Source organism: Capricornis sumatraensis, chromosome 1 (assembly GCF_032405125.1).
Source record: "Capricornis sumatraensis isolate serow.1 chromosome 1, serow.2, whole genome shotgun sequence".
Classification (NCBI taxonomy): domain Eukaryota; kingdom Metazoa; phylum Chordata; class Mammalia; order Artiodactyla; family Bovidae; genus Capricornis; species Capricornis sumatraensis.
Window position 1 is genome coordinate 1,922,961 of NC_091069.1, and position 12,132 is coordinate 1,935,092.

The window sequence follows — 12,132 nt, forward strand, 5'->3', positions numbered from 1 at the left end:
AGGCTGAGCCCAGGACGGGCCAGCAGGCCTGGCGAGGGCGGCGGCTGGACAGCAGGGCTCCGACTGCCGGGACGGGGGGGTGCCAGAGGCGCCCCCAGCCAGCAAAGCAGGGCCCTGGCAGGAGCAGCTGGGCCCCAGGTGGGGGCTCTGCCCCCAAGAGGGAGGCGAGCAGCAAGTTGGGAAGGAAGGAAGCCGTAGTGGCTCCCGGCCGCCCTCCAGCCGCACAACGGGGTCATTCTTCCGGGGCACAGAATGCCTTTTGTAGGCCAGCGGCCAGCGGCCCGGCCCCAGGGCCGGCAGCTGCAGGGGGGCGGGGGGCGCGGGGGCTGCGTCACAGGGCCCCCTGCTGCTCCCGCACAGGCGAGTACAGGGTCCTCAGTCCCGGCCCCCCGCCCCCAGAGGCCTGAGGTCCAGCCAGCTGCACACATCCGGGCACACAGGCCAGCTGCCCTGGCGGCTCTGGCCGCACACGCCGCATGCACGCTGCCTGCTCCACAGCGGCTGGCGGGCACACTGGCAGCCCTGCCTACCCCTGGGCACATGGAAACCCCGCTGCCCACGTGGGGCCCAGGCAGCCTCCCTCCTCTCCCAGGACTCCTCCGGAAGGGCGGGGGTACCCCTGCCCGGGCTGACTCGGCGGACAGACCCATCAGCAGCCCCCTGCCCACATCTCCCGTGCACCCCACCCCCTCGGGCACGCGTCGGCCCCGACTGTAGTCTCCACCTGAAACCCAACCTACTGTGGGACCGGATGGGAGGCGAGGGGGTCCATCCCCATCCCACCCCACCCTGCCCGAAAAGGTCCACACTCGCAGAAACCCACCCAGGTCAGGGCTCAGCGAGGAGGAGGCTCCCGGGGTTCACACTGCTGAGTGGCGACTCCAGGACGCCCGGCTCTGGAGTGGGAGGTGGGGCATCCCTTCCCACCTCGCCTGGCTCGGGTGTCTGCCGAGCACACGTGGTGTGGTTTTCACGATAAGGACACAAACAGCCTCTGCGGAGGCCTGGTTTTAGCAGGATCCTGGCCGGACGGGCCCAAGGCTGCGGCCGCCCCTCCTCCGCCTGGGCTGGGATTCCCCGCTTCGCTCCTCCTCGCGGCTCCCTACTCCTCCGGTTCTGAGCCCAGGAGCGCGCCAGGCTAAACTCGCCAGGTGGACGGGGGTGTGGCGGGGGCCTGCCTGCCCACGGCGAGGATCCCAGCCCGGCCCAGTCTAGGGGCAGGCCAGGCCAACTCAGCTGCGGCTGGTGGCCAACCGTGACGCCCGGCTCCTCCCCAGCTGCCTGAGGGCCTGGCCGGGCAGCCAGGGTCCGGGACACCCAGGACACAGCCAGGAGGCGCCCGTGACGTCCACAGGGCCCTCGCCCCACTGACTCAGTTCGTTTGCAGCCAGCAAGCCCTGTCACGTGAACGCTACCTCCAGCCACCACCCCCAGGCCCGCTCGTGCTCAGCCCCACAGGTGGCAGGCGGGGCCGCCTCTCAGAGTCACCGCAGACTCACTCCCAGCAGCTACAGTGCCGGGCCCAGGGCGCCGCCTGGCCGGCAGCTGGCCCCCACCCGCCACGCCCCCTCAGCCTCAGACCCCAGCATCAGCCCGCACGTGGACAGTCCCTGCTCCTGGCCTGCCCCAACCCGGTCCATGTCCCCTCTGTACCCTCAGAGCAAGTGGAGCTGGCCAGGCGCTGGGCCTGCCCCACCGGGTGGTGGCCTCAGTGGCAACGCACTCTGCACATGTGACCCACCTGTGCAGACGCCCTGGGGAGCTCTCGCAGGACTGGGTGTTCAGAAGGCTCGACTCTGGCCACCTCACCTCCGTGCGCACACACGAGCCACATCTGTGGGTCCCCTCGGCCTGCAAGTCTGAGCGGGCCCTGGGAGTCCCACCAACCAGGCCCTGCCTCTGGGCAGGCCCAGCCAAAGGCACCCAGAGTGTGCCAGGGCTGAGCCAACCCCGAGCTGCAGTGCCTCTGGGTGGGCAGAAAAGGAGGGGCCCCAGGGAGCCAACCCACAGAGGCTGAACCAGCCAGGAGCAGCCCACGGCGCTCACATCTCTTCCCCAGCCACGCTCATCAACATCACATCTGTGGCCTAGGCCGGCCACAGTGGGAGAGTCTGCCCCCCGGAGAGCAGAGCAAGCCACAGACCACAGGCCCCCAGCCCCGAGCCCCAGGCTGCCCCCTGCTCAGCCTCGGCGTCCCCCCAGGTGTAGCTGGAGGGGGCCAGCAGGGGCCTGAAAGGTCCCTCCCCTCGCCCCCAGCACCCGTCGCCCCCAGAGACCTACTGTTCCTTCCAAGCACTGGGGCCCCGTTCTGACCTCGTTTCTGGGCCGCCCGGCTGGTCCGGCAACAGTGAGGACTTCGGTGCGGGGCTCTCCCCGGGGGCAGCCTCTCCCTCCCACCGGCTGTCCTAGACCTGCCTCGGTGCCCACCTCCCGGCCTCCAGGAGGCCCCCCGGCCCCACTGCAGACCCCTGCCTCTCCCAGGCCTCTCACCCTGGCAGTCAAGGTGCTGGCAGCCAGAGGACGGGCCCTGCCCGGGGCCCCCAGAGCCCAGGCGAAAACACACACACACCACCCAACCCTCAGCTTCCTTCCTCCCTGCACGGCCAGTGCGGAGAACAGCAGGCAAGGGCCGGGGTGGGCGGAGGCGGCCGCACCAGCGCCACGCGGAGCCCCCAGCTGCCCCAGGCTCGGCCCACGGCCCCTCCTTCTCGTTCACATCCTGGCGGTGGCAGGGCACACAGGGGTGCAGCGCAGAGACCAAGGCCCCCCGGGGGCGGCGGCGGGCACACTGAGGCTGGGTCTCTCCACCTGCAGCGCCCCCCACCACCCAGGAGCACTTGGCTGCTCCTGTCCCCACTCCCAGGAAGCACAGCAGGGCACCACGGAAGTCAGGGGCTTGGTGCGCAGGGAAGCCACCCCACAGCCCAGACCAGGGCCCCCAGCCCTCTGCCGACCGTTATCTTGGAACAGATTCACCAGAGGTCTCCACCCGCCACTGCCAGCAAGCCCAGCCCCACCTCCCTCCCGCAGACCCAGCCTGCCCCACACAGGCCTCAGTGCCCAGAACCCCAGCCCCCTGCAGTTGGTGTGGCCCTCCGCCCCTCTCAGTCCCAGGCCTGGCCCTCGGAGTAGAAGCAACCATTCATTCCCCTTGCATCTTCCTGCCAGGGACACTCGCTCCTGGAAGCCCTCCTCACACCCGTGTAGCGAGCTCAGGACAGGGCCCAGCCCTGTGGATGCCAGCTCAGGTCTAAGCCCCCGCCCCTGAGGACGGGCAGGGTCCCGCCCCAGGCTCAGGACCCCGCCACTTCTGCCCTGCTCCAGTCCCGCGCCCCACCGCCCCTAAGACTTGGGAGACCAGCCCAGCCCGCCAGCCGCCCCTCACAGCGCCCCACATCGGCGCTGGAAGGCGGGGCCCCTCCAGGCCCAGACCCGGCTCCATCTGCAGCCTCACAGCCAGCACCCCGCCCCACCGTGGGGCCCCGACTCTCACCCCGCCCCACCGTGGGGCCCCACTCTCACCCCGCCGGGGCGCTGCTGGCTCTGCCGCCAAGCAGACACGAGGGGAGCTGACCCTGAGGAGGGCGGGAACCCCTGCGGCTCTAAGTGCCCCCGGCCCCGAATGAAGCACTGCAGGGCCCCTCCTCTGGCCTCTGACCCCCAAGACCCGGGAGCCAGAGGGGCTGCAGGCGCTCAGCAGGACGCAGCCACCCCCGCCAGACAGGACGGGACATCCCTGGCACAGAGGACCGGGGCCCGGGCTGGAGGTGCTCTGGACACGGCAGCCCTGGAGCCAGGGCCTGGACGCCGTGTCCGTCTGCCTCCCCACCTACCCTCCCCCAGCAGGTTCTCAGCCCACGCGGAAGGTGGGCACGGGGCGGGGTGGGGGCACAGGGTCCCTGTGAGGCACGGCCTGGTCCACAGGCAGGACAGCACTGCCCCCAGGCGCTCAGAGACCCCGCGCCCAGGCCTGGCCTGTCCCGGCTTCTCCGGGAGGCCACACGCAACCCCCAGCTCCCCGCCGCCCCAGGGCCGCGGCCGGTTCCCAGGCCCGGCCAGCAGCGTGCCCCGTCACGCCAGCCCGCAGCCCGGCCCCCGCCACCCCCGTGCTCAGGATCAGGGTGACTCACGGGGCTGGCACGCCACCTCCGGCCCCCACCGTGGGCGGCCGCCCTGAACACACACACACCTGTCCGGACTTGATGCCGCAGGCCGGCGGAGGGGCCTGGGAACTGTGGGCGGGGCTGGCCGGGCTCTGGGCCATGAGGGGCCCCCGGGAGGGGCCCAGGAAGGCTGCACTCAGGCCGGCGGCCAGGAGCTGCAGCCCGACCCCAGAGACCCCACAGGCCCAGGATCTGCAGCCCGACCCCAGAGACCCCACAGGCCCAGGATCTGCAGCCCGACCCCAGAGACCCCACAGGCCCAGGATCTGCAGCCCGACCCCAGAGACCCCACAGGCCCAGGAACTGCAGCCCGACCCCAGAGACCCCACAGGCCCAGGAACTGCAGCCCGACCCCAGAGACCCCACAGGCCCAAGGGAGCGGTTCGGGGAAGGGCCTGGGAGCTGCACTCCTGCCCACCCCACGTCAGCGGCCCAGACACCAGCATGCCAACCGACCGGCCGGGGAGAGAGCCAAGCCCTGCAAATCTAGGCCCAGACCACCGCCCTCCCTCCGTGAGGCCAAGCATCGCCCTGGAGGCCGGGCAGGCCAGCGGGCCCCGACCAGCACGGATCTCGGGCGCTGGCAGGTGGCACCTGGGGAGCCCACCACAAGGACGAGCCCAGTCCAGCCACTCAAGCGTGTCCGGCTCTCCGGACTGCAGCCCCCAGGCCTCCCTGTCCATCACCCGCTCCCGGAGCCTGCCCACACTTGTCCATCGAGTCGGTGATGCCGTCCAGCCCTCTCATCCTCTGTCGTCCCCTTCTCCTCCTGCCTTCACTCTTTTCCAGCATCAGGGTCTTTTCCAAGGAATCAGCTCTTCGCATCAGGTGGCCAAAGTATTAGAGTTTCAGCTTGAGCACCGACCAGTCTTTCCGATGAATATTCAAGACTGATCTCCTTGCAGTCCAAGGGACTCTCAAGAGTCTTCTCTAACACCAGTTCGAAAGCATCAGTTCTTCAGCGCTCAGCCTTCTTTGCAGTCCAACTCTCACATCCATGGGCCTTACTTCTGTTCAGGCCAGGCTTGACGTCTCAGACACCTATCAGGGCTGTCCTGTACCTCCCAGAAACCAGAGGGGCCAAGAAGGGGTCCTGACAGGAGGAAGCCAAGCCCCTGCCAGCTGTCAGGGGAGCACGGCAAAGGCCTCCAAGGGGGCGGCCACATAGCAGCTGCAGGGGCCAGAGCAGGCCTCTGGCACAAAAGGGCAGTGTCCACCCACATCCATCCACCACCCCAGCAGGGGCCCCTCAGGCTTCCCTGCTGCACCCCCACGGCCCCCCAGGAGCCCACCAGGCCAGGCGCCCACCTCGAGGTAGCCTCTGCCCCTCTGGCCCCCAGGCAAGGGTCAGCACTCCTGCACAAGAGGCAGGAAGCCCCAAGGCCCAGGGCCCGGCCAGTGCAGGTGAGTGGGGTGGGTTCTGCAGGAGAGACTAAGACAGAGGGCCCATGGGACAGTGCGAAGGGGGCCCTGCTGTGCGGGGTGGGCGGGAGGCCTGGGACCCCGTCCTAGGGCTCTGGTGGCGGGACAGTGGCCTGCACTGCCCACGTTCGCTGACCGACTGCTGGACAGGCGATGTCAGCACAGGCCCCACCAGAGGGAAGGCGCGAGGCAGGGCTGCCCCGACCCACAGCACAGGCAGACCCCGCTGCCGGGCACAGGATGGCGCTGGGCAACCTGACTCGAGGGAACAAAGCACAGTCACCAGCAGGGGAGGCCTGGCTCTCACCCTGCACTCGCCCCAGGAGGCGCCAGGGCGGCGTGGCTGGGCCCGCACGGATGCCTGCGGGCTGATGCACGGTTAGGCTGCGGTCCCGCTGGGGTCCAGAGCCCTGGCTGTGCCGGAACCTGCCTCCCTCAGCAAAGCCAGTTCCAGGCCTCCCCCCAAGCGGAGCGGGGCGTGCACGAGGGGTTAAGAGTGCCCCACCTCCGGGTGCAGCCCAGCTCCCACGGGCCCGTGGACCACGGCTGAGCCTGTGGGGAAGACAGGGAGAGCCACACGGCCCCGCCTGCCCCGGTCGGCAGGGCACGGGCTGCCCTCCCCAGAAAGCTCCCTGCGTGATCCCCCCGGGCACAGTCCCCACCCGGCCACGGTGCCCCCAGGCCACGGTGCCCCCCAGGCCTTGATTCTTCCCCTCAGGCCACGGTGCCCCCCAGGCCTTGATTCTCCCCCTCAGGCCACGGTGCCCCCCAGGCCTTGATTCTCCCCCTCAGGCCACGGTCCCCCCCAAGGCAAGGTCCTCCCCCAGGGCCACAGTCCCCCCCAGGCCACGGTCCCCCCAGGGCCACAGGACCCATGACCACACCCCCCCAGGCCATGATTCTCCCCCAGGCCAAGGTCCCCCCAGGCCACAGTCCCCCCAGGCCACGGTCCCCCGCAGGCCACGGTCCCCCCAGGCCAAGGTCCCCCCCAGGCCATGGTCCCCCCCAGGCCAGAGTCCCCCCAGGCCTTGATTCTCCCCCCCAGGCCACGGTTCCCCCCCGCCACGGTCCCCCCCCAGGCCAGAGTCCCCCCCAGGCCACGGTCCCCCCAGGCCACGGTCCCCCAAGGCCAAGGTGCCCCCAGGCCAGAGTCCCCCCCAGGCCACGGTCCCCCCAGGCCTTGATTCTCCCCCCCAGGCCATGGTTCCCCCCAAGCCAAGGTCCCCCCAGGCCAAGGTCCCCCCCAGGGCCACAGGACCCCCGACCACAGTCCCCCCAGGCCTTGATTCTCCCCCCCAGGCCACGGTCCCCCCCAAGCCAAGGTCCCCCCAGGCCACGGCGCCCCCAGGCCACGGTCCCCCCAGGCCTTGATTCTCCCCCTCAGGCCACGGTCCCCCCCAGGCCAAGGTCCCCCCAGGCCACGGTCCCCCCAAGGCCACGGTCCCCCCCAGGCCAGAGTCCCCCCAGGCCAGAGTCCCCCCCAGGCCTTGATTCTCCCCCCCAAGCCAAGGTCCCCCCAGGCCAAGGTCCCCCCCAGGGCCACAGGACCCCCGACCACAGTCCCCTCAGGCTATGATTCTCCCCCCAGGCCACAGTCCCCCCTCAGCCACGGACCCCCAGGCCACGGCCCCGGGGAGTGCCCCCTCTCCCTCACCCACCTTCTGGAGGCAGGAGTGGGCAGCCCCTCAGGAGGCAGGATAGAGACTGCTCGGGGCTAGAACTGTCCCCCCAACATGCAGCCAAGCTCCGGGTGGCCTGGCTCCCCGCCTCTGACCCCTGCGACCCCAGCCCCTCCCCATGGGAAGGTGCCCCTGAAGCAGCCCCGGGGGGCCCTTACCCCGCCACCCCCCCAAACTCAGGGCCTTGCTCACCCACACTCTCGGCCCCTCCCTGCCTCGCTCAGAAGGCATGGCGGCTGCCAACTTCCTGCCAGCGGCTTCAAACCCACAGTTGGTGTAAAGCCTGCTCAGCACCCAGGGCAGCTGCGAGGGTCGCCGGCAGGAAGGCTGAGGAAAGCATGCGGGGAGGGCTGCAGGCCTCAAGCCCTGGGTGGCCAGGCCCCTGCAGCCCTGAGACAGCCCAGCCACACGGTGCCTCCCCAACACACCGCCCCCATCCAAGGGGCTGGGACACGGGTGGGTCTGGGAATCGGGGCCCATGACCCTGAAGACACGCACACGTGGGGGGTCAGGGAAAGGAGGGACTCAGATTCCGGGGTGAACGTTTTAAATTTCAGGAGAACAGGGTGCTCCTCACAGCCCCAAATCCAGCACGGGTCAGTAAGCTCTCACTCTGGGCCTCTGAACAAGGGCAATGCGTGTGTCTCACTGAGAACACACGGACCCCGGAGCTCCGGGCAAGCTCCAAGTGGGGCCTGCCTGCCCCACGGAGGGACTCGCCCAGAGACCCAGCCCCTCTCTGGGCCTCCACCAATGGCCCTGCAGGTGGAGGGGCCAGGCTACCCCCATTCTCACCTGCTCACTGGCCAGGCGTCTCCATGACAGGCCGTGACCCCCACTCTGGGGAACACAGGGAGGGCGGCCAGTTAGCCCATCAGGGGCCCAGCGGCTGACCTCCCAGGCCAGCGGAGAGCTGAGTGCCGACCCTGCTTGGGGCCCCACGGAACGGGGCAGGACTCCCTGCTCCAGCAGCTCAGAAGCAGCCGGTCTGGGCTTCTGTCCTCAACCAGGTCAAGTCAGGCTGGGCCCCTGATGCTCACAGGGCTGATCCTAGGCCAGGGGCCGCGGGGCCGCCACAAGGACCCCACGGTTCAGGTTGGGAACAGCAGCAGAGGGCCTTCCTGGGATGGACAGGCGGCGCGAGGCGAGCACACACAGGCCGCCCTGAATTCAGAGACCCACACAGCTGTCCACCCAGCAGCCAGCCTCAGGCGGGTGGGAGCATGCCGCACCCGCCCCCACCAGGACCCCTGGGTGCTCAATGCCCAAACCCCTCACTGGTCTCAAGCACAGGGAGCCCGGGACCCCTCGCAAGCTGTCTGGCCCCCATGGCCCACCCGCACACGCCAACCAGGCAGGGGCACAACCGGTGTTTCCTGAGCGCCCCGTGCCCGGGATGTGCGGCTCATCCCACGCGTTCAGAAACCCTACAGGCGTTGCTGTCTTCTTGCAGAAGGGGAAGGAAGCGAGGCTTGGACACCAAGCTCAACCTTCCCGCGGCCACCCTCTGGTCAGTGCAGGGGCAATGGGGGCCCGAGGCCGCTCAGGCACATGGCACAGGGGTGAGGGAGGCAAGCGGAGCCAGTCAGCAGGGGGACGGTCAAGGGGCGAAGGTGGGATCCTCCATCCCACAGGGGATGGAGATACGGAGACGGCCGTCAGCACATACACGTCAAGGCATGTGCACACTTGCCCGGACACACGCCTTGCTGGGGGCCCAGAAGCCCCCGAATGCCCTCCGACCCCCAGCAATGCCCTCAGGGCAGTCAGCACAGCTGGGGCGGGGGGGTGGGGCCGGGTGCCTTGCCTGGTGCCGAACCCTGGGTTCTGGGTCCAGCATCTCCCAGAAACTGCTCTCTCCTCCACCGGTCGTGGGAGGGCCGGCCTCCCCCAAAGGCCTCCTCCTCCTCCTCCTCCTTGTCACCAGAGGCCTGTTGAAAATCTGTATTCCGTTTTTACTTAGAAAATAATAAACGCCGAGATAGGCCGTTATCTGTCTGCAGGGCCAGGGCAAAGGCGGCCGGCGTGCTAACCTTGGGCGAGCCGGACTGTGTGGCCGGCTCCCACTCTCTCTGCTCGGCTTTGGCAACAGAGCTGCAGGGCAGCCAGGGTTTGTTCTCCTCGGTGGGGCGGGGACGGGGTGGGGGTGCTTTACAGAATCTTAGCAGTTCCCTTCATCAGCCACACGCACAAACTCTCCCACCGAAAGCGCTCTCCAAGCCAAACGCAGGCAGATTCCATTTTCTCACAACCCCGCCCGCCCCTGAGCCCTTCAAAGGCTCCCACACGTGGGCTGGAAGGGGCCCGGGAGGGCAGGGGGCTCCTGCACAGCCCCATACCCACTCGCCAAAAGATGAGATAGCCTACCCGCCTCGCTCAGGCCCAAGCCCTAACGCCAGCCCGTCTGGTGGTCCCGGGCTGACCCCGAGATGAACCAGGCTTTCCTCTGGGCCGGAGCCTGCCTGAAGGGCCCCCAGCAGCCTAGAGTCAGCTCGCCTCAGCACCCCAACCCTAGGGTTCCAGAAGGGGCCGAGGACCCTTCACACTGGGGCTCGGTTGCTCGGCTGTGTCCGACTCTTTCGTGACCCCGTGGACTGTTGCCTGCCAGGCTCCTCTCTCTGTGGGATTTCCCAGGCAAGAACACTGCAAGGGGTTGCCATTCCCTTCAGGGGATTTTCCCGACCCAGGGACTGAACCCAAGACCCCTGGGGCCCCTGCACTGGTGGGCAGATTCCTCACCGCTGAACCGCCTGGGGAGCCCGGGGACCCCTTGGCCTCCCTTTAGGAAGCCTGCCACCTCCCAGATCAGGACTGAGCCAGCTGAGCCCCGGCTGCCACCGTGATCCGGGAGAAGGATGCTCTCCTGGGCGCCCAGCACCCACCTCTCGCCCTGCTCCTTGCCAGCCCTCAGGGCACCCTGGCCCACCCCAATCTGGGTCTACCCCCAGGCGTGGGAACCAGGTCATTTCCAGGAACACATCAGCTTTCTTGCCTCGAGGACACACTGTTCCCTGGGCCTGAAACTCTGCCTGCACCTCTCTCAGCTTGCTCCAATCCAGTTTAAATAAAAACCGCCTCCAGGAAGCCCTCCTGATTTCTCCCAATGAGGGTAGTGGTGCCTTCTACGACATACCCTCAATAGGGCACTCACCCCACCACAGGGTACCCCAGCCCACATGTCTGAGGCTGCCAAAGTCTGGGAGGTCCGAGGGCAGGAGCCACAGCCGGCTCATCAGACAGCCCTGGGGCCTGGCCATACCCTGGTCTACAGCCGGCGCAAACAAAGACTAGATGGATGAGCAGAGTGGGGGTGAAGGAGCTAGGAATGGGCTGATACAAGCTGCGGGGTTCACCACGGTCCTTAAGAGCCAGCTGAGGAAGGACCAAGTTTCAAAGAGAAGGACTAACTTTCAAAGAGACCCTAAGGTGCTAACAAGCTGTGCAAACCCGAGCAGGCTGAACAATCTCTCTGACCCTTATCTCCTCTTCTACAAAGAGACATCACATAAGAAAGCAGCCAGGAGGCCGTGACCACAAGGCTGGCCTGTCCCTGGCCATCCCCGAGGTGACGAAGTGAGCACAAGTGTGCACGCAACCTGCGGACCTGGGCTTGAGGACTGCCTGCACAACCCACGGCTGGCCCAACCCCGCTGGGTCTAAGCATCCTCATCCTCAGAAAGGCCCCCTCTGGGTATATATCACAGAGCCCTTCCGAGTGGGTGGCCTAGCCCCCCCCCCCACGGCCTCCACTGTGCTGGGAACAGGTGGATAATCCAGGCCAGGCCCTGCCAGGGACAGCCAGGCCACAGTCAGAGGCCTCTCCAGGAGCCCAGAGGGCCCAGCCGGTCAGGGACGTGGCAGGAGGGAGGGCGCTGTCTGGGCACAGGCATCAAGGAGGGCTTCCTGTGGGAGGCACCACCTGCCTCCCTCCAGCTATAACTTAGAGTAGGCTCCCACCTCCCACCCCACACCAAGCCCTGGGCTCCCCACACACAGCTGGGAGGACGGGACCGACCTGCATGCACGCCTACCGTGAGGACTGCCAGCCCAGCCAGAGTCCCAAGGAGGGCTACAGAGTCACGCAGCAGACCTCCAGTGCCAGGAGGTGAGCAGCCAGGGGCCAAGTCCACCCCACCTCCTGACCGAGCGCCACAGCAAACCACGTGGTCACTCCGGCCTCCAATGTTCTCATCTGCAAAATGGGCTAATGACCTGTCCGGACAGGACTGTCTGGGCACACTGATGCCGTGCTGGTGCACGGAGCGGGCGTCAACCACAGTTCCGGGACACAGCGGGCACTGGGTAACCGGGAGTCCTCTTGGGGGTCCCTGCACCTCCATCACTGTCACTCCCAGCCCCAGAGAAAGCGCTGAGTGCCCCCCACCCCCTCTGAAACGCCCACCTTACCAGGAAAGGTCTCAGGCATGGGTCTCCTGATGACCCTTCTCCCAGGCTCCTGGCTCAGCACCCGCCTCGCTGTGTGGCCCTAGCTCGGCCCCTCACCCTCTCTTGAGCGTCCACTTCCTCATCCAAAAGAGACGTGTCTCCAGGGCCCCTCCCCTGCTGGCAGGCAACAGGCCAGCACCACAGCCGGGGAGAGGCCTAACCACAGGTTCCCAGAGCCCCAGGCCCCACCCCGCGGGGGATAGGGCTGGGGTCTGTGGGAAGGCGGGCCCAAGACCCTCTCCTCTTCCCCTTCACCCAGAGCCCGCAGGGTCCCCTCAGGGGATCAGAGAGTCTGGGCTGTGTGCCCGAGGCTGCACAGCTCAACACGGCAGGGCCTGGACCCGCCACTGGGCTGGGGGTGGACTTTCCCACCGTACCACCTCCTCCTAGATGGACCCACCAGCATCCTAGAAAAACTGGGC

General features: G+C 68.1%; 1 protein-coding gene across 6 annotated transcripts in view; it reads right to left on the reverse strand.

The window, feature by feature from the left end:
- The window catches only part of RXRA (retinoid X receptor alpha), an 89,268-nt gene that overhangs the window by 37,629 nt on the left and 39,507 nt on the right, over positions 1 to 12,132 (reverse strand). Inside the window, exon 1 of one of the 6 annotated variants that reach the window (XM_068988121.1) lies at positions 11,672 to 11,744. The exons of the other annotated variants lie outside the window; for them this stretch is intronic. Within the exon in view, the coding sequence (XP_068844222.1) occupies positions 11,672 to 11,690 (19 nt within the window). The 5' untranslated portion in view covers positions 11,691 to 11,744. Of the gene's footprint in view, positions 1 to 11,671; positions 11,745 to 12,132 lie in introns of those variants that run through there. 6 annotated transcript variants of the gene reach the window in all.